At 39.6% G+C, this 23,893-nt stretch overlaps 1 protein-coding gene and 1 long non-coding RNA gene across 5 annotated transcripts in view; one reads left to right on the plus strand and one right to left on the minus strand.

Annotated features, from left to right (window-relative positions):
• CLVS1 (clavesin 1) overlaps positions 1–23,893 on the plus strand; it is a 440,705-nt gene that overhangs the window by 227,515 nt on the left and 189,297 nt on the right. For all 4 annotated transcript variants that reach the window (XM_063817147.1, XM_016959515.4, XM_063817146.1 and 1 more), the window contains one exon: positions 6,986–7,591. In XM_063817147.1, coding sequence (XP_063673217.1) covers positions 7,137–7,591 — 455 coding nt within the window. In that variant the 5' untranslated portion in view covers positions 6,986–7,136. The remainder of the gene's footprint in view (positions 1–6,985; positions 7,592–23,893) is intronic.
• On the minus strand, positions 5,960–8,424 carry LOC129135721 (uncharacterized). Its single transcript, XR_008536747.2, has 2 exons — positions 8,129–8,424; positions 5,960–7,901 (listed from the first exon to the last, which is right to left on the minus strand). It is a non-coding gene; the product is annotated as an uncharacterized LOC129135721 (long non-coding RNA).

The following is a 23,893-nucleotide window of genomic DNA, read 5'->3' on the forward strand; positions in this document are numbered from 1 at the left end:
TAATATTCTATGACTCAACAATTATTTCCCTATATATTAATTTTGTTTAAGATACATTGAGGTGTAAGGTAAATGCTACTTCAATTAAAGACTTTTTCTACCAAACACAGTGAGGAGGAACAAAAATCTCATACTTTATAAGTTGGCATTCCCCTCAACTCCTTGCATTATTTGCCCCAAAGAAAACTGCAAAATGGTTCTAGAATCCTCTGTCACATAGATCCTTCTTCCCTGAGTTGCAGTCTATTCTAATTCTGACCTGGCATCTATTTTGGTTACAAAAGTTTTCAGTGTCTCTACTCTGATGGAGCTCATTCCAATCTACTTTTAACATTTCTTAAGAGCAGGACCAAATGGGAGCAAATGATTGTGTGCTTCTTTGCTGTTTTAAAGGGAGCCAAGGGAGTCTACACAATGAGTATTTATGTGGCAAGAGTTAGTCCTAGGCTAGGACTAAGCTAAAGGTGGTGAAAGGTGGACTGTGTAGCATGGGCTAAATTCTGGTCACGTTATGCTTTCAGATAATTCAGAGTCTCCTCTCTATCCTTGTAGACTACTCTCCCTGCCCCTAGTACAGATAGTTTATATCTGTAAGTTGGCTAACATTTAAAGAAAGTCAATGAATTCAGGGTCACTTTTTACCCACAGGTCTGATGTTCCTTAGCCAGTACTCATGCAGAAGTCCTACAAACCATAATGGCCAATCTGAAAATTCATCCATCAGAAAAAAGACTCCTTCTGGTCAGCACCATGGAACATGTAATCAACCAGCCTCTGAGATTTAAATGTAGGCTAAATAGGCTGTAAGGGAGTGTATTATCTTTCAAGAAAGATTTCAAATACAGTTACACTTAAAAAGAAATATTTTTGGTCACTATGATTTTCAGTTTTGGCTTAGATATATCAGCAGCATCTATTTTTATTTCATTCAGTATAAAAATTTCTTTTGGTATTCCTAGGTAAAAATTCATATTCAATTTAAAAATTTGAAGTAAGTTTTTAGCAAGGTAAAGAGCTATAAGGGTTAACCCAATTCAATATATATTAAAAATTTGGAAACAAAAATTCACACATACCAATGGATGAGTTAGTTGGTTAGACTTTCTGTACAGTGTTATCACCGGTATTAATTTTTCATCCTTTTCTTGTGAAAGAAACCCACAAAACAAATATGGCTATTGTTTCTTATTTTATATTTGTATTAATTTAAATTTATGTGTACTTAAAAATTGTTCTTTGTATTACTAAGAACACCCAGAAGCCATGCAAATTTGAGGTGTTGTTCAGCAGTTATTGATGTTCTTATATTTCAAATAATATTTAGGCTTTACAGATTTTATCTTTCTGATCATGACAACAATATTCTATTTCCTCCCCAAATTTGGGCAGTTTTACAACACCCCTTAAATGATGTCCTTTAGGACTGACAGGGTGTGGATGTGTGTCTATTATGTGAGTGTAGTTGAGTGTGAGGGCATCAGTACTCAGACTGATGTTAAACAAGGCACCTACTTGGAGAGCAGAGTCTTGGACAAAACGTGGGTAAAGTAGGTTTGAGTGCAAATCTTTGTTCTTTCAGCCATATTAAATCTCAGATTCATCTTTTCATCTAATAGTAATAACCTACCTTTAAGGATTGCTGTGGAAATTAGACTATATAATATCAAAGACCTTGGCATCTAATAAGTAAGTACTCCATGAATATTTGTTGGTTTTCCAACTTAAAACAAGCTCATTTTCTGACTTAGCTGTTATGTACCCCAAATATTTACCTGGATACAGCATAATTATAATATCAACAAGAATTTACAGTTAAAGTAAAGTAGATCTTTTCCTTTCACAAGCAGTTTTACCAACATTATTTCACAGAATTTTACCTCAGCACTTCCCAGGGAATTATCTTTCTTCTGTCTATTGCAGGATCATTGTAACAAAGAAAAAAGATAATTGATATAAAATGCTTTGAAATACTACATACACACATACATATACATATTTTTAGATGAGACATTGCTGATATAATTCTGACCTTTTCCTGATATATTGTATGTGTGTTTCTGAAGATTATAATAAAATAAATAAATGAGAATAATAGATCGTAAAATTACCAAATTGATTTCATTTGAATTATCATAGTTTTCTGAAAATATTTTTAGCTTAAACTCTGATTCATAAGGAATACAGTGTATGTTTGTAGATGTACTTTCCTAATACTAAATTCTGTATGAGGAAATGCAAAAGGATTTTTTTCTAATGTAAACTTGAGATGAAATATACAACTAGAATCTACAGATAACATTATTTTAAATATCATAGTATGGATACTCTTCTTTTCTCCCTCTCATACAAAAATACCATTACCTAATTTTCTGGCTCACTGGAAAAGGTGTGGATTGGAGTGAAAGGAGGTATCCTCCACCTTGGCCTTGCCAGAGAATGTTTGTGAATTACTCTCCATGCATTTGAAATGGTGTCAAATACAGAATCATTTGGGACTAAACCACATTGCAGGGAGATGGCCTCTGAGGCTTACATGAATCTGCCTAAACTGGCCTGTTTGATCATCAAGCACATTTCAGTGCTGACACCATGCTTGGCATTCTGCTAGGCATGGCAATCAATCCTTCAAAGAGAATGACAAGATCTGTTATCTTTGATCTGTCATTTCTGCCAAAGGAAAATACCTAAAGGAAGAGCAAAAATTAGTGAATGCTAGAAAAGGCAGAGACAGCTAGATTTTGGACAGCACCAGTCATCTTCCAATGAAGGAAGGAGGAAAAGATGGCAACTGGACATCTGTAAGGCAGAGTATTAGGCCACCCAAGAATATCTATTCATCCACTGGTATATTTAGGCTCATAGAATGGTAAGTTTGAAAGGAATTTTAGGGAACCAGAGTGAGGTTCTGAAACTTGCAGATGGTCACATAGGTCTTAAATCATAAATAATAAAATCTCTCTGCTACACATAAGAGACAGGGCAGCATAACAGTAAAGAGCATGGGTTCAGAGAAAGATTAGTTTTGGCTGAATCCAGTTTCTGCCTCTTAGTGTCTGTGTAATTTGGGGCAATCATTTAACCTCTCTGTGCCTTAGTTTCCTCATTTGAAAAATGAGGACAATAATATACTCATTTCATACAGTTGTTCTGAGGATTAAATACTGTAGTCTATAAAAAGAGAATCTGCAAATGCCTAGAACATAATAAATAGCTATAATAAATAATAAGTACTATTATTATTAATATTGCCAGCACAGAAAACCATTTCCACTTCTTCATGTGATACAAGTTCAATGTATCCATTTATAATTTGGAAAAGTTGAATGAGAACCAAGTCCTTTATGTGAACAAAAGATTATAGTCAAATGAAAATGCTATATCCTGGTGAACATTCTTCATACAGCCTTTCTAGTGCCTTAAATATTATCAATTGAAGTTGTTATTTAAGTAGCAGTCTATTCAGACTTCTGGTATGAAGAATTTGCCTTTAATGGAAAATATCTATGTTATCCTAAGTTATGAAACCCAGTGACCCTGGCTTAAGCATTCTCCCCAGAAGCTTCTACTGTATGCTGAGCACAGAATAAAGATATAGATTGAAGCAAATTTATTTCAGATATTATAGATTGGAGGCATAGCTATATGTGGAAGCAGGCCATGAAAAATGCAACCTCAACTTTCCTTTTGAACCCATAGTAGTTTATCTCAGAAACATTGTTGAGTTCCCTGAACTGTAAGGTAAGTAACTTGCCCCATGCTTTAAATCTTCTGTAGGGAATAAGTCATGGCTGTGCCTTGTGCTTTAAGCACTGTGCTCCATGGCTTGGAACTGTGAACATTACCTGGCATGCTTGCTTTAGGGAGGTGAGAATCTGAAGCACAATGTGCTTAGGCTAAATTCTCCAGGAAAAAAAATACTTTGTAGTGAGGAAAGACATTAATCAATCAGCCACAACATCTCATTTAAGGATAAACTGTCCTGGAGGTACTGAAACACTTATTCACTCATTCAAACATTTTGACTACTTTCTTTATTCATGTATTCTAGGTCTATTTACTGAGCATCTACTTCATCGCAGGCACTGTGTGAGGCACTGAGGATGTGGTGGTGAATGCAATGAAGTCGCTCTGCTCATGGAGCTGACTCTTTTGGCCACACCCTGTATCAGGGATACACAGATGAATTAAATCCAGGCCTTCTCTGTAAGGTGTTCTGGATAAAGAGAGAGAAAGGAAAATGGCAGTAGAATATTGCGTGGGACTGCTTTGACTTCTGAAGGCCAGGAAGGGTTTCCTGCGGAAATGAGTTTCAAGTTTACTTCTGAAGGGCAAAGAGGAGTCAATCAGTGGTTATTCTAGGCAGAGAGAGTGCAGCTTTCACCAAGGCACACAAAGGTGAGAAGAAGCTGCCGATGGCTGCATGGCCAGACAATAAATCTGGAGAGTAAAGAGACCAGAAGATGAAAGGCCTTGAAATCATGTTACATAGTTTTATACTTTATCCTGGGACAACTAGATGCTAATGATGGATATTAATCAAGGAGTGACATGAGCATATTTCAACTGTAATATAGAGAATAGGTTGAAATGCAGAGAATGGACTGGCAGCAAGCGTATCAATAGGGAGAATGTCACAGGACTAAACAGATGAGTAGTGATGCAGTCTAAACAAAGACAGTGATCATGGGGATGGAAATAACTGGGAAAGTTTGAAAAATATTATGGAAGTGATTGCCTGATAGTGGGCGATAAGAGGGAGAGTGGAATAATAGTTGACTCCCAGGTTTCTAGCATGGGAAACTGCATGGAAGATGATGTCATTCACTAAAAGACAAAGACGGAGGAGCAAATTCAGGATAAGGAACTATGATTAGTTTAGTTTTGAACAGATCGAGTTTGTGTTGTCTGTGAGTCAAGTAAGTGGAGATGTTCAGTAGGCTGTAGAATGTTCAGTCTGAAGATCTGAAAGGAGCTACGGACTGATGTTGTAGATGGCAGATCATGGGGGCAGGATCTTAGAGAACACTAGCATTGAAGGTGTGAGCACAGAAGGAGAAGATGGAGTAGAGAGGGACAAAGGGCTAGGTGACAAATCAAGGGTAAATGGAGTTACAGAAAAGAATGGTAAAATGGGAGAAGGAGGTCTAAGAAGGATGATGTAGTCAACATCAAATATTGAGAAAGCTCACCTACAGTAGCTGCTCACAGCACAGTAGGTGCTAAAGTTTGTTTATTGGATGTAGTAACAAAAATGATATCTATTAGTAGAGTGACCATCTGTCTGAGTTTGCTTGGAACCTGTTGTTCTAGTATCATTATTATTAACACCTTGTAGTGTGTAAGTTTGGATAATAAGTTAAATCATCATCCGTGTCATTGATCAGTGTGAATAGTTTCAGCATCATGTCACAGATAGATTGCAATGAGTGTAGGGAAGAACTGGAGAAGGAAGACATTGGGTAAGGCCGCTTTCTGAAAGGGCTTTTGGAGAAGGAATTTTAACATCAGGTGGGCATTGAACTAGATAGATTTTGAAACTTCTTACAATTCTGGGAAGAGTTTGTAATACTATTTTCCTTTACTGTTATGAGTCCTCAAAATTAGTGAGAAGTGAGACTCTTCTGTTTCTTAGAGAACATCACAGAGCTAAATGCTATTTTCTTACAAGTTATTTTGCAAAGCTGATATTTTATAAATAAAATTATTTTTATTATTCTGTTGTCTTGAAAATGAATACCAGTTACTTTTTTTATCTCCTCCGTATCCAAAGACATATAAAGTAGAAATATGTGAGCTGATTGTCTCTCTTAAGAAATTAAGAGAGTTAGTCCTAAATTAAGCAGAACAATCATCATTTAAGTAATTTTGTATGAGAAAGCATTACCAATAATGATTAGATTGGGAGTAAATATTCTGCCTCTTACTGCAGATAAGATTGACTTAAGAAAGCTAGGAAAAATAAATGCCTCTAAGTTTATTTATATTTAGTGTGTCTTCTGATTTTGGAAACTTCCAGGTTAGACCAAACAGATGTCTGCAAGAGTTTAAGCATTTATATTTAAAATAAGATGGAAACAGTATGGGTGTTCCTCTGTATACCATTTTGGTGGAGAAATCATAAAGGATGTATCTGAGGGGATTAAAATATCATTATCATAAGTAAAACAGCATCTTAGGAAAACAGGCAGGTTATATACAATGGAAGGATTTTTAAGCCCATATGGACATTGGGTTGGGTAGGGAGCCAACCAAGAGTCTCAAGTCCCTCTGCTTTCCTAGTAAAAGAATGGCAAATGCAAATAATAAAGCCATTTGCAAATGTCCCTGTGAGCCTCCTTGCCCATTGTTGAATTTGATTATTGGAGGTCAAGTTTTCAGCCATAGGCCTGTCCCCACCCCCACTCTTCACACATACTGGTGGAGGACTCCTGTGAGTCACGAACACTGGCGGGGTTAAAATAGGGGAAGTTTTTTATAGTTAAGATGCAAATGGCTGGCTTTAAGAAAGTGGGGGAAGGGTTATTTCTGTGAAAGATACTTCTGTTTGAGAAAAGAGGCCAATGGGAAGCAATAAATTTTACCATATAGCTATAATTTCTCTGCCATATCCAGGCCTGTGAGTGGTCCCATAAAGCATGCTGTCACAGAGAAGTATCCTTCTCTCCTCTCACTGTTTCTTAAGGTAATTAATAAAAGTGCATGCTATTGCTAATCTGATCAAGCACTATTATGTTAACTAGTCAATGGAACTAAAACGTTCCCAAACATATTTCAAATATTTGCATATTAGATTTTCAAGTTGTCTACAATCAACTTATGCTCAATACCCCATTTTAAGGATAATTTATCATTTGTTCTTTGGACACCTAATCTAATCAGACCCACAGCCTAATATACTGTTTTTCTATCTAAGCTCCAATTAATTTGCCCAGACTTTCTTTGCATCATCTCTCTTCTGTTTCTTTTGTGTGTATTTGTTTTTCAGTAAGCAATGGCCTCAGTTTTGCTTCTGTTTTGGATGAACACCACCACATAGGGCCTGAATGTGAAAGAAGACCCTCTATTTGTCTGTTCCGGGGCAGCCTGGTAGTAAAACACTGTTGAATGGGCCACAGTTTCAGCAGACCATCAGGTGAATGGGACCAGTCTCTCTTCTTCCAAAATATCAGAAGTTAAACACTTGGAACGGAGATTTGGCCAAGATGACCCATTTACAGGCTGGACTCAGTCCAGAGACTATAGAGAAAGCTCGCCTGGAACTGAATGAGAACCCCGATGTTTTACATCAGGATATTCAGCAAGTCAGGGACATGATCATCACCAGGCCTGACATTGGATTTTTACGTACAGATGATGCCTTCATCCTGAGATTTCTCCGAGCCAGGAAGTTTCACCAAGCGGATGCCTTTAGACTCCTGGCTCAGTATTTCCAGTACCGCCAGCTAAACCTGGACATGTTCAAAAACTTCAAGGCAGATGATCCCGGCATTAAGAGGGCTCTGATCGATGGATTCCCCGGGGTGCTGGAAAACCGAGACCATTATGGCAGGAAGATTCTTTTGCTGTTTGCAGCCAATTGGGATCAGAGTAGGTAAATGTAGATAGTGTCTTTACTTGGTTTTTCTTTGCTATAAGCATTATCACTGCATGTTTGGGGTTGTATGGCTTTATATGTAATGGACTTTCATTAAAAAATATTTCACATGTTCACCAAGGAAGTTTTAGGCCACAGGTGTGCTGTCTTCAAAAGGCAATTCCAGATGAACAATAGAATTGTAACATTAGAGTTGTAAGAGACCTTAGAAGTCATTATTCTTTTCATCGAAGTGGGTCATTCACTTTAGTAAAATTGAAAGTGGATCTTCTAGAAGAACCATATATTCTGTCTTTGGTGTTCTCATCTTTAATAACAAAAACAAAAATGGAGTTAGTAGATGGCTTAATATCAAGTATTTTCAATGCATAAAATAATTTCTTGGATCCTCTCCATGACTTGAACTACCTCTATTTCTCCTGAGTGCCAGACATTTCTATCCAAATCCCTGCTAGACATTTCTCCCTGAAAGACCTATAAAGGACCGAAAACTTGCCATATCCCAAACTGAAAGCATCATCTTTCTCACTCTACCTGCTCTTTCATCCACCTAGTCTCTTAAGCCAGAAATCCAGGAGCCATCCTTGACTGCCCCTTGCTTTGGTCTTTACATCCAGTTAATTTTCAAGTCCTACCACTTTCTTCTTATAAACCTGTGAAATCTCTTCACTTCTCTTTGCTCCCATTAGTATTGCCTTAGTTTAGGTTCTCATCATTTCTTCTTTCATTGCTGCAACAGCTTCTTAGCTAGTATCCCTGCCTCTACTCTTATCTCTTCTGAGTCATTCTAGGTTACACTGTAGCCAGGGTGACCCTTCCAAAATTCTGTTACATCACTTCCCTGATTAAAGTTCTTCAATGACCTGCAAAGCTATCGAAATAAAGTAAGGTTCTTATGATCCACCTTCTGCATTTCCTGCTCTGCTTCATCTTCTGACCTTCTTCACATCCTCTGGTCCAGCTGGTTGGGACTATAAGCCTTGCCTTGAACAGTTAAGCTTTTTAAATACCTCCAACCCTTTGGACTTGACCTGTCAGACACCCAAAGGAGAGACAGCCATCCCCTATCCCAACTCCAATCATCCAACTCCAACAACACAATTTGCCTACTGATGCATTTTTATGGTCCTGGAGGAAGGTAGTCTTCTTCTACTTCCCTCCCAACCCTGTTTTTCTCAGGCGCCCCACCTCTGTTTATGTTTCTATTAATGCTGTTACAATGGAAGTGTAACAGCTACCGTTATCATAGCTAACATTTTGAATATTAATGACAAGCTCTGCTAAGCATAAATATATATTACCTCATTTAACCCACCTGAGAACTTTGCATGATAGATATTAGTACTATGACCCCTCTTTTACCTTTGATGACATAAGGCTTTTAGAAGTTAAGGAACTCACTCATGTTACACAACTAGTGAATACGGAGTGGGAGTTGGGCAATGGTAGTCTGATGTGAGGGCCAGTTGTCTTAACCCGACTTCATTGTAATTGTGTGTATACTTTGTGTATTCTTACTCCTCCTCCCAAGACTGCAGGTTCCTTGAGGGCAGGAGATCATGCCTTTTTCATGTTTATGTCTTTGGTGTATGGCACAATATCCAATGAATGTTGAATGAGAAAGAATAATGAATCAATTTCCAAAAGATCACCTATGAATTGAGCTTTCACAGAGATATAATCATTAACATTCTTATGTTTCATGGGGAGACATCGGTTTAACCTAAAAATATATCAACCCCCATAACCATTAAAAGGAATTTCTAAAGTGCCTCTTCACTCACTCATGTCACTACTCTTCCTCTTCAAGATGATAACAGTGTAGGGCACCTTGGTAATCACTGGCTGTTTTGTGGTTGATAATTTGGGGTGGGGCTGTCTAATCTTGGAAAGGTATTTGCATATTTCAACACTATCAGTCTAGAATTCGGTCAGGACTCCACCTGGGCCTGGGCTACCTTTCCGTGTTTCTACTCTGTTATTCTGTAATGATACGGAATAACATATCATATATCATATCATAATTAACATAATTAATGATGAGTCTCTCACTACATTGCTTCACTGATGAGACAGAATTTTAGGTCTTATGATTCATCCATCTTTATCATTCACTCAACAAACATTCAGTGAGTATAGACTTTGTGCCAGAGCTTGTCTTAGGGCACTGAGGGCAGCGATGAGAACATACAATCCCTGCCGGTGAGGACCCCATTGTTCAGCTGGATGCTTAGCAATGGTGCAAACATATAGATGGCTCACTCCAACTGCAATAGAATAATTCTTTCTGAGACACACAATTCATTGGTGCAGGACATCAGTGTAAACTAGAGGCAACAGCTGTCCTCCCAAAAATGGCACATTAACATTTTGGATTTTGAAATAGGAAAGTATTGATAATTCTGGAGAATAATTGTATTAGTCCATTCTTGCATTGCTATAAGGAACTACCTGAGACTGGGTAATTTATGAAGGAAAGAGGTTTAATTGACTCACAGTTCTGCAGGCTGTATAGAAAGCATTGCGAGGGAGGCCTCAGGAAACTTATAATCATGGCAGAAGGTGAAGGGGAGGCAGGCACATCTTCACATAGTGGAGCAGGAGAGAGAGAATGAGGGAAAGGTGCCACACACTTTTAAGCAATCAGATCTCCTGAGAATTCTGTCACCAGACAGCACTAGGGTGATGGTGCTTAACCTTTAGAAACCACCCCCTTGATCCAATCACCTCCCACCAGGCCCCACCTCCAACACTGAGGATTGCAACTCAACATGAGATTTGGTTGGGGACATGGAGCCAAACCATATCAATAATTGTGCTGACTTCATTTATGCTTAGTTGTTTTCAGTGTTCTAGAACTTCCATCTGCTAAGACAGATGAGGTAGAGAACATCAGTAAATGGGGACACACAGGTAAAGAAATCAGCCATAGTAAAATATTTTATTTTGTGTTAGGATTTGGTCCATGTATATCCCAAAGTATGTTGTTAAGAAGAGGAAACAAATCTCTTAGTAAATAATCCAAATGTTTATGATTATGATAACCTCAAACAAATTACTTCACCTCTCTATTTCTCAATTCTCTCTTGTGTAAAATAAGAAGTTTGAACTATGTAATTCCTGAGATACCTGCCAGCTCTAATGGCTCATGAATGTGAAGCTTATTCAGCCTGATCCTATGGATGGGAAGGGACTTAAAAATTCACTTTATGGTCTCCTAATTCACTAGACTTTTCAAAGTAATCTCTCTTTGCACTCTCCCACGCCACATTTTTCAAACTGTGCAATATTATTTGTCCCAGACCATTATGGTTTTAATAAAAAGGTTGTAATGACAAGGCTATTCCATTGGCAGCCAAATATTCGATGCAAACAAGCCTCCGTTTGAATTTAGATATTGTCATGTTGTTTACTGGTTACATAACTTTCGACAAGCAACCTCCCTGGGACTCAGTTTTCTCATCTGTAAGTTGGGAATGAGAGTGATGTCTATCTAACAGTATGGTTGGGAGGATTGAATGACATAACGCACTGAAAAAACACAGCTTGTTGTTTGATACACTGTAAGCACTCTAGATATTAGCTTCTAGTATTATCACTAATACTATGAAAGATTCTATGTAAAAAGTAATAGAGGACAGATGGTAAAATGAATTGCAACCAGGGGCTGGAGTACAATATTTGAAAATTGGAATGGGGCAATGAATGTGAACTACGGCATGCCCATCCTAAGCACCTGTTTGCTTTCTCCCCAAATGTGTTTCCTTTCACACAGACCCAGCCCTGTGGGGCCCAAAAGGCCTGGAAAGGCTGACACAGCTTTGCAAGGAAATGACTTCATTCTCACCAGGGGCCTGAGATGACTGGGAAGTCATTTGAATATCTCATGTGAAGGGTTTACTAAGATTAAAATGGTTATGAATATTTATTAAGACAGTGTAAATCTCATTCATCTGGACCCAGACACATGGACAAAAGCTCAGAACAGTGGGCAATGGGAAACACTATCCCATGAGGGCTCATGCCAGTCTCTGCCTGCTTGGGTTCAACATGGCAACCGAGGCATAGGCAGTGCCTGGGCTACCTGAGCATAAACTGGCCTTGCCTGGGCATTGGACCTCAGCAGAGAGCTAACTGACTTCTTCATTTTTTGAGGCTGCCAGGCTGAACCGAAACCAGATGGATTCAATCAGCTCGCATGTATTTATACAAAAAATGAACTTGGCCCTCCCAGAGTGAGCAGAGTTTTTATCCCAGCTCCCCAGCTTGGTATGTAACGGAGACCTAGGGGACACTGCTGGTTGATGAGCCCTCTGATTTTTCCCACCTAAACTCGTATCAGCATTGGCAATAATTCACCATTTGCCCCTTTAAGATCTGATGAAAAACAAATTCATTTCTTGCTTCTTTCTAAGCTGCAGACTTGCACTTGGTCATAAGCCCAGTTTGCCATGAATGCCCCAGTGCTGGAGAAGAAAAACTGAGCATAAAGGGACACATCGGTTTTTTTTCTGGATTTCACTCAGTTAAAAAGAAAAAAAGGTTAAAATTGGTCAAGTAATTTTACTTTTTAGGGTCTCAATTGTATCAAGTGGAAACAATAAGATATCTGGCATATGGGGCTGTTGCAAGAATTAATCACAATTGCCCTTTTTGGTGGTGTCCAAAGGCCAAATAGAAAAGTGATTAAGTGCACAAACTCTGAACCCCGATGGCCAGCTTCCAATCCTGGCTCCTCCTAACCTGCCATGGGGTCTTGAGCAAGTTGCTTAAATCCTTATTACCCTCAGTTTCTCACCTGTACAGTAGGGGTGATGAGGGTCATAGGTGAGTACCAGTTGGTGCTCAGTAAATGGGAATTGTTTCTTAAGAAAAAAAATCAAATCAGGCAAATACCTAGGATACCGGGTCAAAAGATGTACTGTCTTTTGTAATAATTTGTTATTGAGGTAAAATATATATATATATATAATTTAATATCTTTTCCATGTTTTAGTGTACAGTTCAGTGGCAGTACCTACATTTATATTCTTTGTTCCCCTTTCATCCTCCCTTCCCACTCCCCTTCCCCTCTCTGATTAACCACCAATCTACTCTCTATCTTCATGAGATTCACATTTTTACCTCCTGCATGTGAGTGAGAACATGAAATATTTGTCTTTCTGTGCCTGGATTATTTCACGTAACATAATGGCCTTCAGTTCCATCCATGTTGCTGCAAAGGACAGAATTCATTCTTTTTATGGCTGAATAATATTTTGTTGTATGTATATAAACTCTATTTTCTCTTTTTTAACTTTTAAGTTCAGGTACATGTGCAGGTTTGTTACGTAGGTAAACTTGTGTCATGGGTTTTTTTTGGTACAGATTATTTCATCACCCCGGTATTAAGCCTAGTATTCATTAGTTAGTTTTCTTGGCCCTCCCTCCTCCCACTCTCTACCCTCTGAAAGGCCCCAGTGTTTATTGTTCCCCTTTATGTGTCCATGTGTTCTCAACATTTAGCTCTCACTTATGAGTGAGGAAATGTGGTATTTGGTTTTTTGTTCTTGTATTAGTTTGCTAAGGATAATGGCTTCCAGCTCCATCCATGTCCCTGCAAAGGACATTATCTCACACTTTTTTGTGGCTGCATAGTATTTCATGGTGTATATCCAGTCATTCAGTGATGGGCATCTAGGTTGATTCCATGTCTTTGCTACTGTGAATAGTGCTGCAATGAACATACATGTGCATGTGTCTTTAACAGAATGATTTATATTCCTTCGGGTATATATCCAGTAATAGGATTACTGGGTCAAGTGGTATTTCTGTCTTCAGGTCTTTGAGGAACTGTGACACTGTTTTCCACAATCTTTGAACTAATTTACAGTTTCACCAACAGTGTATAAGCATTCTTTTCTTTCCACAACTTCACCATCATCTGTTATTTTTTGACTTTAATAATAGCCATTCTGACTGGTATGAGATGGTACCTCACTGTGGTTTTGATTTGCATTTCTCTAATGATCAGTGATGTTGAGCCTTTTTTCATACGATTGTTGGCCACATAAATGTCTTCTTTTTAGAGGTGTCTGTTCATGTTCTTGCCCACTTTTCTGTGGAGTTGTTTGTTTTTTCCTTGTAAATTTGTTTAAGTTCCTTACAGATGATGGATATTAGACCGTTGTGGGATGCATTACATGCAAGAATTTTCTCTCATTCTGTAGGTTGTCTGTTTACTCTGTTGATAGTTTCTTTTGCTGTATACCACATTGTCTTTACCCATTCATCTGATGATGAGCACTCAGGTTAATTCCATATGCTGGCTATTGTTAATAGCATTGCCATAAACATGGGAGTGTAGATATCTCTTTAATATATTGATCAATTTCTTTTGGCTATATACCCAGTAGTGAAATTACTGGATCATGTGAACATTCTAGTTTGTGTTTGTTGAGGAACCTCCATACTGTTCTCCATAGTAGCTGTTCTAATTTACATCCCCTCCAACAATGTATGAGGGTTCCCCTTTCTCCATATCTTTGTCAGCATCTACAAGATGTACCCTCTAAAGGCTGCAGCATTTGAGGCCATTACCAGGTTTCCTCCAACTAGAAAAGTATACAAAAATACAGCTGAGAACCCTTAGCGGTATGCACTATGGGTACATAAGTGCAGACGGTCCTCTGCAAAGACCTCTGAGATAGTTCAGTTGTGGTTGAGAAGCTCTGAGAAGTCACCTTGTTTTAGTGATCCTACCTATTATGTTTATTATATTCTCAAGATATAAGAAATGAATGGGGGGTTGTTGGTGAATCCAGATAATAAAAGCCCCAGAATACACTATAATAGTATCCATTAGTGTTGTGTAGACCAGCTATGGTCCCCAAGTACCTTGATGGGGAAAAAACAGTTGGAAATGCATTGCAAGTCATAATATATAAAATTACACTGAAGATTCTTTTGTCAGTGTATTGTTTGTTTCTCATAATTAAAAGCTCAGAAATCAGCAACCAGGTTGAAAACTAGATGAAAAATTGGTTCCTTAAGGAAGAAGAAGCACTTTAAGGATGAGTTAAATTAGGGTAATTTACTAGAGAGGAAAGAAAGTTGGTAAACAATTTGATTAGAGTCATTGTAAGAAGGCCAAGGATCCAGGAAGTTCTTTCTCCCCAGAATACAGAGCAAGGGCCGAAAGGTTGGATTGAAGATGAAGAAGTATGAGGCAGGACCTCAGACTCAGGGTTGTAAAGGTGAGGGATAGGGCAAAATTTAAGGGGGCACCAAGAAACTCAGTAATTAAATAAATAATATTGTAATAAAATATTTTAAAAACTCACAATGCAAAAAAATTCTTTATGAACAAAATATCCAAATTTTATTTATTTACTTTGTAAAGAAAGCATGCTTACATTTGCCTTTTATTGCTAGATTTTTTTTATTTTGATAGATTTAGGGGGTACAAGTGCAGTTTTGTTACATGGTTATATTGTTTAGTAGCAAATTCTGGGCTTTCAGTGTAACCACCCCTTGAATGGTGTACATTGCACCCAATAGGTAATTTCTCGCTTCTCCTCCCCCTCCCACACTCCCACCTTATGGAGTCTCCAATGTCTATTATTCCACATTCTATATCCATGTGTACATATTATTTAGCTCCCATTTATAAGAGAGAACATGTAATATTTGACTTTCTGTTCCTAAAATATCAAATTTTTAAAGAAGGCAGGATCAGTATTATTGATTTTCCTTTGGCTTCAGGCTCCAACTTGGCTCAGAGCAGCACTGCTCAGACCAATCAGATTTCTCAGGGGAAGAACCTTAAGTTGGCTGCTGGTCAGTTATAGTACAGTACATAATACTGCACATATATAGACTCTTCAGCTGCATAGTCTTTATGGTTCTCAAGCATTTCCATGTACGTTTTCTTATTTAATGCTCATAACCATTTGGCAGTTTCAGTATCACTAAGTTACTAATGACATAAAAATAGTTTCAGGAGGAGAAGACACTTTCTAGTCAAGAAGCAATATGACTCATCAATGGGAAAACTTGGCTCAGACTCAGAGCTTCCAATTACAAGCTCATCCCAAAGGCATCTGAAGCCAGTCACTCAGCCCCTGAGTAGTTAGATGTTTCAAAATATTCATGGAGCTTCTGAAAGACTGCAAGTGGGTTTCTTGGCGGAGAATGAGCATGTGCATGCGCGCCATGAGTCACGGTGGAGGGGATCGGCAGTCTGGGCTTAGTGCCTCTTAGAAAGAGCACAGTCAGCAGGGGGAGCTGCTCAATGTTATCCGGTAGAACCGTATTAAGCACCATGAAATGCTTAGCATCCCCTCTTCCGGGCACTGTGATAACCCAGAAGACCTCCATATTTCCAGCACCCTTAGGGGAGCTGGGGCCCACCTGGAGAGCCCTCGATGGGGACTGTCTAGAAATATCTTAATATCAGCATCAATAACTACCAGTTGTTAGGTGCTTTTGTGCCAAGTGTTTTGTATACACTATTTCTAAGGCCTGCCGTAGTCCCACAAGGATCTATGTTTGTACATGGGTACTATGTAACAGTGATGGAATTATTCCCTAGTCTGTCTGCACATAAGGACTATGCTTTCCCACTAAGTCCTACTTATGATCTCATTCCGACCCTGCACTCGGTTTCCAAAGTCTTTTTCAATCAAAAGCTGAATCACCGGTATGCTGTTAAGTGGCAAAGTAGCCCCAGGGTCTAAATTCAAGTTTATTTCTACATTCTTTCTTCAAGCCCCTCTCCCAGCCAAGAGGTAGAGGGTGGCTCAATGTAAACAACGCAGCCATTCCGTGTGTATTCGAATGGGACTCAGGCAGTAATGCGTGTGCATTAGAAGTTGGGTCCACCAGAAGTCGAGATGATTCTGAAGGCTCAACATCCAGGGCCTATTCAGTCCTCGATGTGAGTGGGAAGAAAGAAAGTGGAGAGGGACTTGTTGGTTCAGTTTGAAAGTGAAAGGGGTGCTGACCAATTGACGAGGCTTGTTATGCTTTAATGGAATGAATCCGAGTCTCCATTCCTTCATGCACTCTGTAATACATATACTAAATGGTTACAGTCATCTGTCCTTGTGTGTTTCCTGAAGGTTCCAAGGTTGCATTCCTGTTCTGAACTCATGATCTCAGAATGACATCTCACAGCAGTTCTCTCACCTCCAAAACCCTCAGGCATTAAATGATGAAAAAATGAATGTTACTAGGATATTTCACCTTCTTTCCTTCACGATTGTGAACATGAAGACACTGTCATATTTACTTTCTAATGTAGAAAAACACCCCAAATCTGTTTGTTCTTAGAGGACAGGTGCTTTTCCACTTGCCCTTGTTTCTGGGAAGGTGTTCAGCTGTTTCTTGTCCCCTCACGCCTTGCAGTAATTTATTTGATGGATACGCTGAAGACAGCAGCTTCTTCAAATGTTACCAGTCACTGCTGACCTGTGGCAGTCTCTAAAGGGCTAACATTGCAAAAGCCCCCACAGCTCTGTGGTGTGATTTGGCAGTGGGAGATGAGCATTAAGCAGGTTCCTTCTTCTGATTAAAACCCCGAGGCCATAGGTGGGATATAACTCTTCAAACTATAAATAAGCCCACTGATTAAGGTTTGCCTTTGGCTTTTGCAAGAGTGTTAAAGAGCTTTTTACAAGTAGCGGGAGGTCTGTGCCTCATTCGGTTTGATTGTCCTCAGTTATAAGAACTTGTAGCATGAAAGGGGAAGATTTCTAATGTATCCATGGTGAATATTGGTGAGGAAAGAAGGGAGGAGGCAAGCCAGGGAGATGTTAGGCTTCTCACCAGGGTCATGAGGTAACCCTGCCCCCAAAGCCTATTAAGAGAAACCCAAGAAAAGGTTTAACTGTCTGCCCTTCCCACCAAAACATTTCCTGAATCTTTCTGGTGATGATCAATTTTTCTTTTGAGTTTGAGAATGAGTAAACATAAACTGAAGAGAAGGACAGTTATTACAACCATAAAAGCAAACAATATTGAGTGCTTACTAAGGCAGTAATGCTCTTATGTAAGCACTACTAATAGCCATATTTTGCAGATGATGAAATTGAGGCTCAGAGAGGTTAGGTGATCTGTCCAAGGTCATACAGCTGGCAAGTGGCTAAACCTGGCAAGATCTCAGACCTAATTTCTCAGTTAAAACACTATGCTGCACAGCTTATCACTTATCACTGGAACTCATTCACCAAATTTGGGGGCTGCAAAATCAGACATTAACGACAGGTCTCCATGAGCTATCAGTAAGCAAGCCTTCACTTGTCACTTGAGGTCTCAATATACTTTGAAAGGACTTCATAGCCCAAAAGACAAATCCTGTTGCCACATACTTCAATCTCACAGAAACCTAGCGAACCAAATGTTCAAAATCCTTACCCAATGCCTGCCCTAATTATCTGACAATAGGAACAGTGATGACAAAAACAACTTTGATTTTTCTTTTAATTCCAGCCCAGCAAAGGACACTGGATATTGCTTGAAATGTTTTACAAAATTTGGTCCTAATCTAAGCCTGATTTAAGGTAGCGATTGAAGGCATCATTTCTGCCTTGCATTGAAATGAGTGTTCATATAGAGACTTTCTGTTGGCAAACAGAATCTCAGCTCAGCTGCTACCAGTGTTGTGACCTTGGCAAGATTTGTACTCCTTTTACCCTTGTTTTTCTCCTTTGTTTGGTAATAATATGTATTCTGTAGAACTGTGAGGACGAAATGAGGTACTAGAGAAGAAGAGGTCAGACAGGCAGATAGTCATTTCCTTTCTTCCATAAGTGAGGTGGTTTTCCTATTTTGACCTAATCCAGAGCCTAAAATGCTCAAGATATGATTTCTCATTCAGTGTAAAGAGCTGATAAAATACAATATGTCTCTGCTGTGTGCTTCTGAAAAGCTGTTGATTGATGAGGGATGAAGTTAGGAGAGTTTATAATGTGCCTTGATTCCGGCTTCCTCGACCCACTGCATGTGTGTATGGTGTGCCATGTGTGTCAACCAAATAGTTCTTTGAATATTTCTTTTATTCTCCCTTCTCGCTCTAACAATCTCCTTGTCAGATATACTCTACCACTCACTCTCTAATTCCACTTCATCCAGGGCTCAGCTGCTTTCTGCCCACCATCAACGTGCCCTTACGATTGCACTCAGGACCTTACAAACTTGTCTGTTAGAAGCCATCTTTCCCACAGATTGGATGGGAGAGCAGTTGGGTCTCGGCTCAGAGATAACACAACAGTGTACATCCCTGCGTGCCCGGGTGGCTGCCCACCAGGAAGATGTCAGCCATTACAGGGCTCCGAAAATGTCGTTACAAAGGCAGTGTGGGCTTGCAGTGAGGGGGCTGTACTGACCTGGAGAACAAGGTTTTATTGACAGCATATCTTTCCAGGCCAGCTGCTCCTCTGAAATTCTCACTTATAAACTCAGAAGTTAAAAAGACATAACATTCATTAGCTCATAGATAAAAAAGTCTCCTCTGATGGCTAGAAATCCAAGGGCCTAAGAATAACTTCTTCCTTCTCAAAGCAAGTCCCAGTGAAGACAGCCAATGCTAAGCTCACTCAATTAGTTGATTTGAAATTGTGCTGCAATCCAGGAGCATGACCTATGTTTGCTCTTCCAAAGGTCAGTGTCAGTAAAAGAGGGCATGTAGAAAGGGCGTTTTAAAAACACAATGTTGCCCGTATGCTACATTCACTGTTGGATTTTGTAATAAGCATAGCTGGCTTCCTGAATGAATGCATTGCAAGTTATGAGGCCTTTTCCTGCACTGAAGCTCTTCTGGGCTATTCATTGCTTTCCCCAGTTCTCAACAAGCCAGGAAAGCAAGTTTTGTCCCCTTCATAAAGAAGATACTGTAGAGCTGAGAAGGAAAGCCCCTGGCACAAGCCCAAACTCCGACCCCCAATTCCTGTGCCCAGAGCCTCACCTCTATAACCACCTGCCAGCTCCCCTGCCCTTTCGATATGGTTCCCAGATAATCATTCGGAACGGTGATGTACAGAACCTTAAACAGCCACTGGGGAAGATTAAGTGCCCATGCTTCGCTCCAGTTGTAAATCAAGCTCCAAAGCCATTTATTGTGAGTGTTCTATAAAGCAGTAGAAGTTATTGCCACTATCCTGCAAAATATAACGTCAGACAAGAAAGTAAAGATAGGGTAAATTTTGTTGTGAAGGTTTTAAAGTGATGTGTTGTTTTTTCTTTGCACATTCTTTCTGTTTCTCACCATTTTTCTCTTCTCTTTGCTACTATTTCTTCCCTATCTCCAATAGTCCCTGATAAGTATCTCCAGATCTAATTTCAAATATGGCTTTCCCATAAATAACAGCAGTGCCTTTCTGGATTACAGATTGTTAATGTTAATAATGCTCCCAGGCATTGAGCACTTCCCTGAGCATGTGGTTTCATTTAATCCTCAGGACAATTTATGAAGGAGATGTTGTTATTCTCATTTTAAATACAGGGTATTTAATCTCGACAAAATCGCAAAGCTCGTTAGTGCTTTGATCTCTCTCTCCTTCTTCATGCTGCCTAATTATGTTTGGGGCCTGCTGTCAGGGATTGTGCCACTTAATCTCTAATGACTCACAATTTGTTGCAAAGTTCTTACTAAAGAATCTTCATGGCTTCCTAATAAAATTGGTTCAGTCTCTTTGCCATACATTTTGGCACATAAAACCTTAATCATTCAGCATTACTTTCCTTATCCAAAAGACATCTTCCACTTGAGTCAAACGATTCTCCCCACTCTCCCCTTCTGCTCCTCCTGCATCACAGCTCTTCCCACCTTCGCGTATACAGTTCCTCCCATTCAGTCTTCATTCTTATAATGTGGGGAAAATGGCCCTACATGAGAAGAGGCCTCAAACCCAGCGGGGAAGCTGGGACCTCAGAGGAATCATCCTGCAGGTCTTGTCTAGCTTTAAGGAGAAGTAAGAGTGAGCAGGTGAAGGGAAGGGAGTGTGAGGGAGACTGCTTGAGACAAAAGGGCACACCATGTAAGGGTCTAGAAGAAAGAGCTTGCCAAGCTGGGGAAACCTCAGTTGATTCCAGTGAGCACAGAAAATAAGGACCCACATAGTGACAGTTGAGGCTGAGGAGGTGGGCTGAGGCTGGGAATGGAGGAATTTGGGCTTTATCCTAAGGACAAATCAAGTTCTGCTCATCTTTCCAAGCTCATATTCACACAAAGGATTGGAATAGATATGAGCATGCCAGTCATTTAGGAACGAACACAGGAGGGATCAATGCTGCCTCAGCCATGGCAAGGGATGCTCCTCTTTACCTTACACTTTCTCGTGCTTCCTGGAAGCTCCTGGAGACAGGGAACTGTGTCTTTTCTCCTTGGTATCCATGAGTACAGTGCAGGGGGCAGTGGTGTCCTGTTGGCTGCCTGACTTGTGGGGAGAAATCTGAAACAATGAAAAGCCCAAACCAGGGAGACTCTTTCTAGACTCTTCCCAACAACAGCATTCCTGTTGAGTTGACTGGAGTTGTGTGCAATTGAACTTGAGAATGAGGGAGGAAGAGACTAGGATGCTCCTGCCTAGCCTTTGCCTACTGATCCACAGCATGGCCTAATGGAGAGAGAGAGCACATCGTCGAGGCAGCAGTGGGAGCAAGGGCACCACCTGGGAGTCATGGGCTCGGCAGGGGCTGTGTCCGCTATGTGACTTGAGCTCCCGGTGCCAACTTCCTCTTCTGATAGTAAGGATGTGCAAGCAGATGACTCATCGCTTTCTCTCAACTCACAAATTTTATATTCTTTGTGTGTCATTGTGCACAAGACAGAGTTAAGAAAGGCTTCGACGTTACAGAAATCTCCACTGTTCAGGATGCTGCTTTTCCATGGAGAGCTTGGGGAAGGGAAGCTTTGTGAATGGCTTTTTTGTACTCAGTGTCCCCTTTCCCTGACAGGGTCGTGTAGATTCTGGTGAATCTCATGATTTTCTGAGGAGTTAGTCCGTCCTATAATTTTATAGTATGCATCTTGATTAGTATATCACACCACCATGGGTAGGGTATTTCAGTTTGATATTTGATCTCTAAAGTTTTCTGAAATAATACTGTAATGCCTCATTTACTTTAAATCTTTGTAAGAGAAGAGTGCATTCCAGAAAAATTAAATTTCCAAGTAATTGAGGTCTACATTTTAAAGGCCAGTTTAAAATTTTTATTTTATTTAGGGCTGGTTCAAAACACACAAGCATACAAAAGAACTTAAGAACTTGAAAAAGCAAAAATAAAATAAAATAAAAATGAGGAAACTAACCTTGGAATGTGTTCCGTACTCTCTTCCCTTGTTGAATTAATACTTTCTTCATGACGCATGGTGACTAGAGTGAATTTAAATGATTATACCCTGGGCTGTGAACCAACCATCCTGATGAAGATTCTTAGAGAATTATGAAGAGCTCTGTTCCCAGCTACATGACCCATACTGCCATGTTTTATAAGTCTTTCTAATATCTTTTTTGTTGTTGTTGTTGTTACTTCTTTCTCCTTTTAGCTGTTAATTCAACTTGCTGTTAATGAGCCTGCTTTGAAAACTCCTCTCTTTCTAATTTCCTGTAGATTAGGAAGCCAGAAAACTGAGCTTGTTGAATTATGTGTTATAGGTGAGAAACCATGGGGAATCCCAATAAATAAAGTAAATGATCTGTAGCAGTGCATGAATTTTATAACATCTCATCGGTATGCTTGGAAATGTAGTTGTGCCCAATGGACCAGCAGGCAAGCATGAAGTATCTTCCACTGCAGCATCTGTTTGGAGCTGTACAAAATGGAAAACCTAGGCAGTTTTTCTTCCAAGGTTTCTCCAACCTTGGATTCATGTACTATGTCCATCTCTGATATTTGTACTTTTCTTCTCTCTAATACTCTCCCCAAACTAATAGAAAGAGACTTGTATCTTCATTTGAACTTGAACTAAAACCCATTTTTACCAAAGTGGTGTCAGTCCTTTGTATTTTCATTTTTAGACTTTTTGAGCTATTAAAGATAAGGCTTTGTCTTTGAGCAAGGATGTATTGGGGAGGGGGAGAGATAAAGTAACCTATCTTTCTGTTTATCTTTTAGTACCTTCCTTGTCTTCCTTCCATACTTACTCTAAGGTAGTGAAAATCCAAATAGTGTTGCCACCGGGCCCATTCCCTTTGGTGCCCTCATCTGAGCTACCTCGTGCTTATTTTCAGGGTGGTCATCGTGATATACATGACTGTGATCCTGCTACCATGGCCACAATTTTCATATTTATACATTTACATTTATACTGCTTTGGTCCCTCCAGTACCCAGATACTCACAGATAGGGACAAGGGCAGGGACATTGACAAGGGCCACCAGCTCTACAACATCATAGTGGGGGAGGGAAACATGGGTCGTACTTTCTTCCCTCAACTCTGCAGTGGTCTACGTGGTTGAAGCTGTTGAATAAGTGGCACCCCTTAACCTGGTTTATTCTTTTTTTATATATATACTTTAAGTTCTGGGATACATGTGCAGAAAGTGCAGGTTTGTTACATAGGTATATATGTGTCATGGTGGTTTGCTGCACCCATCAACCCATCATCTACATTAGGTATTTCTCCTAATGCTATCCCTCCCCTAGCCCCCAACTCCCCAACAGGCCCTGGTGTGTGATGGTCCCCTCCCTGTGTCCATGTGTTCTCATTGTTCAACTCCCACTTATGGATGAGAACATGTGTGTTTGGTTTTCTGTTCCTATGTTAGTTTGCTAAGAATGATGGTTTCCAGCTTCATTCATGTCCCTCCAAAGGGCATGAACTCATCCTTTTTTATGGCTGCATAGTATTCTATGGTGTATATGTGCCACATTTTCTTTATCCAGTCTATCCGTTTGACCCAGCAATCCCATTATTGGGTATATACCCAAAGGATTATAAATCATTCTACTACAAAGCCATATGCACACATATGTTTATTGCAGCACTATTCACATTAGCAAAAACTTGGAACCAACCCAAACACCTGGTTTATTCTTAACCCGAGGATACTGACCTTTGCTCTACAATTGGCTACTGTGAATACATGAATCTCTTGAAATGTAGACACGTGCATTTGGTGGAAGAGGAGATACCCAGCTTCTATCAGATTCTTAAGAGCTTCACAACCCAAAGAAGTTTAAGAATCACCATATTATATTCTCCTTCTACTTGTTAGCTCAAGAGTATAATTCTGTGGCATATTGGGGAGGCAAATATCCTATTGGGATAGTATTACAGAATGACCTTCAAATGAATTGATTGCTCTATCCTAACTA

Source organism: Pan troglodytes, chromosome 7 (genome assembly GCF_028858775.2).
Source record: "Pan troglodytes isolate AG18354 chromosome 7, NHGRI_mPanTro3-v2.0_pri, whole genome shotgun sequence".
Lineage (NCBI taxonomy): Eukaryota > Metazoa > Chordata > Mammalia > Primates > Hominidae > Pan > Pan troglodytes.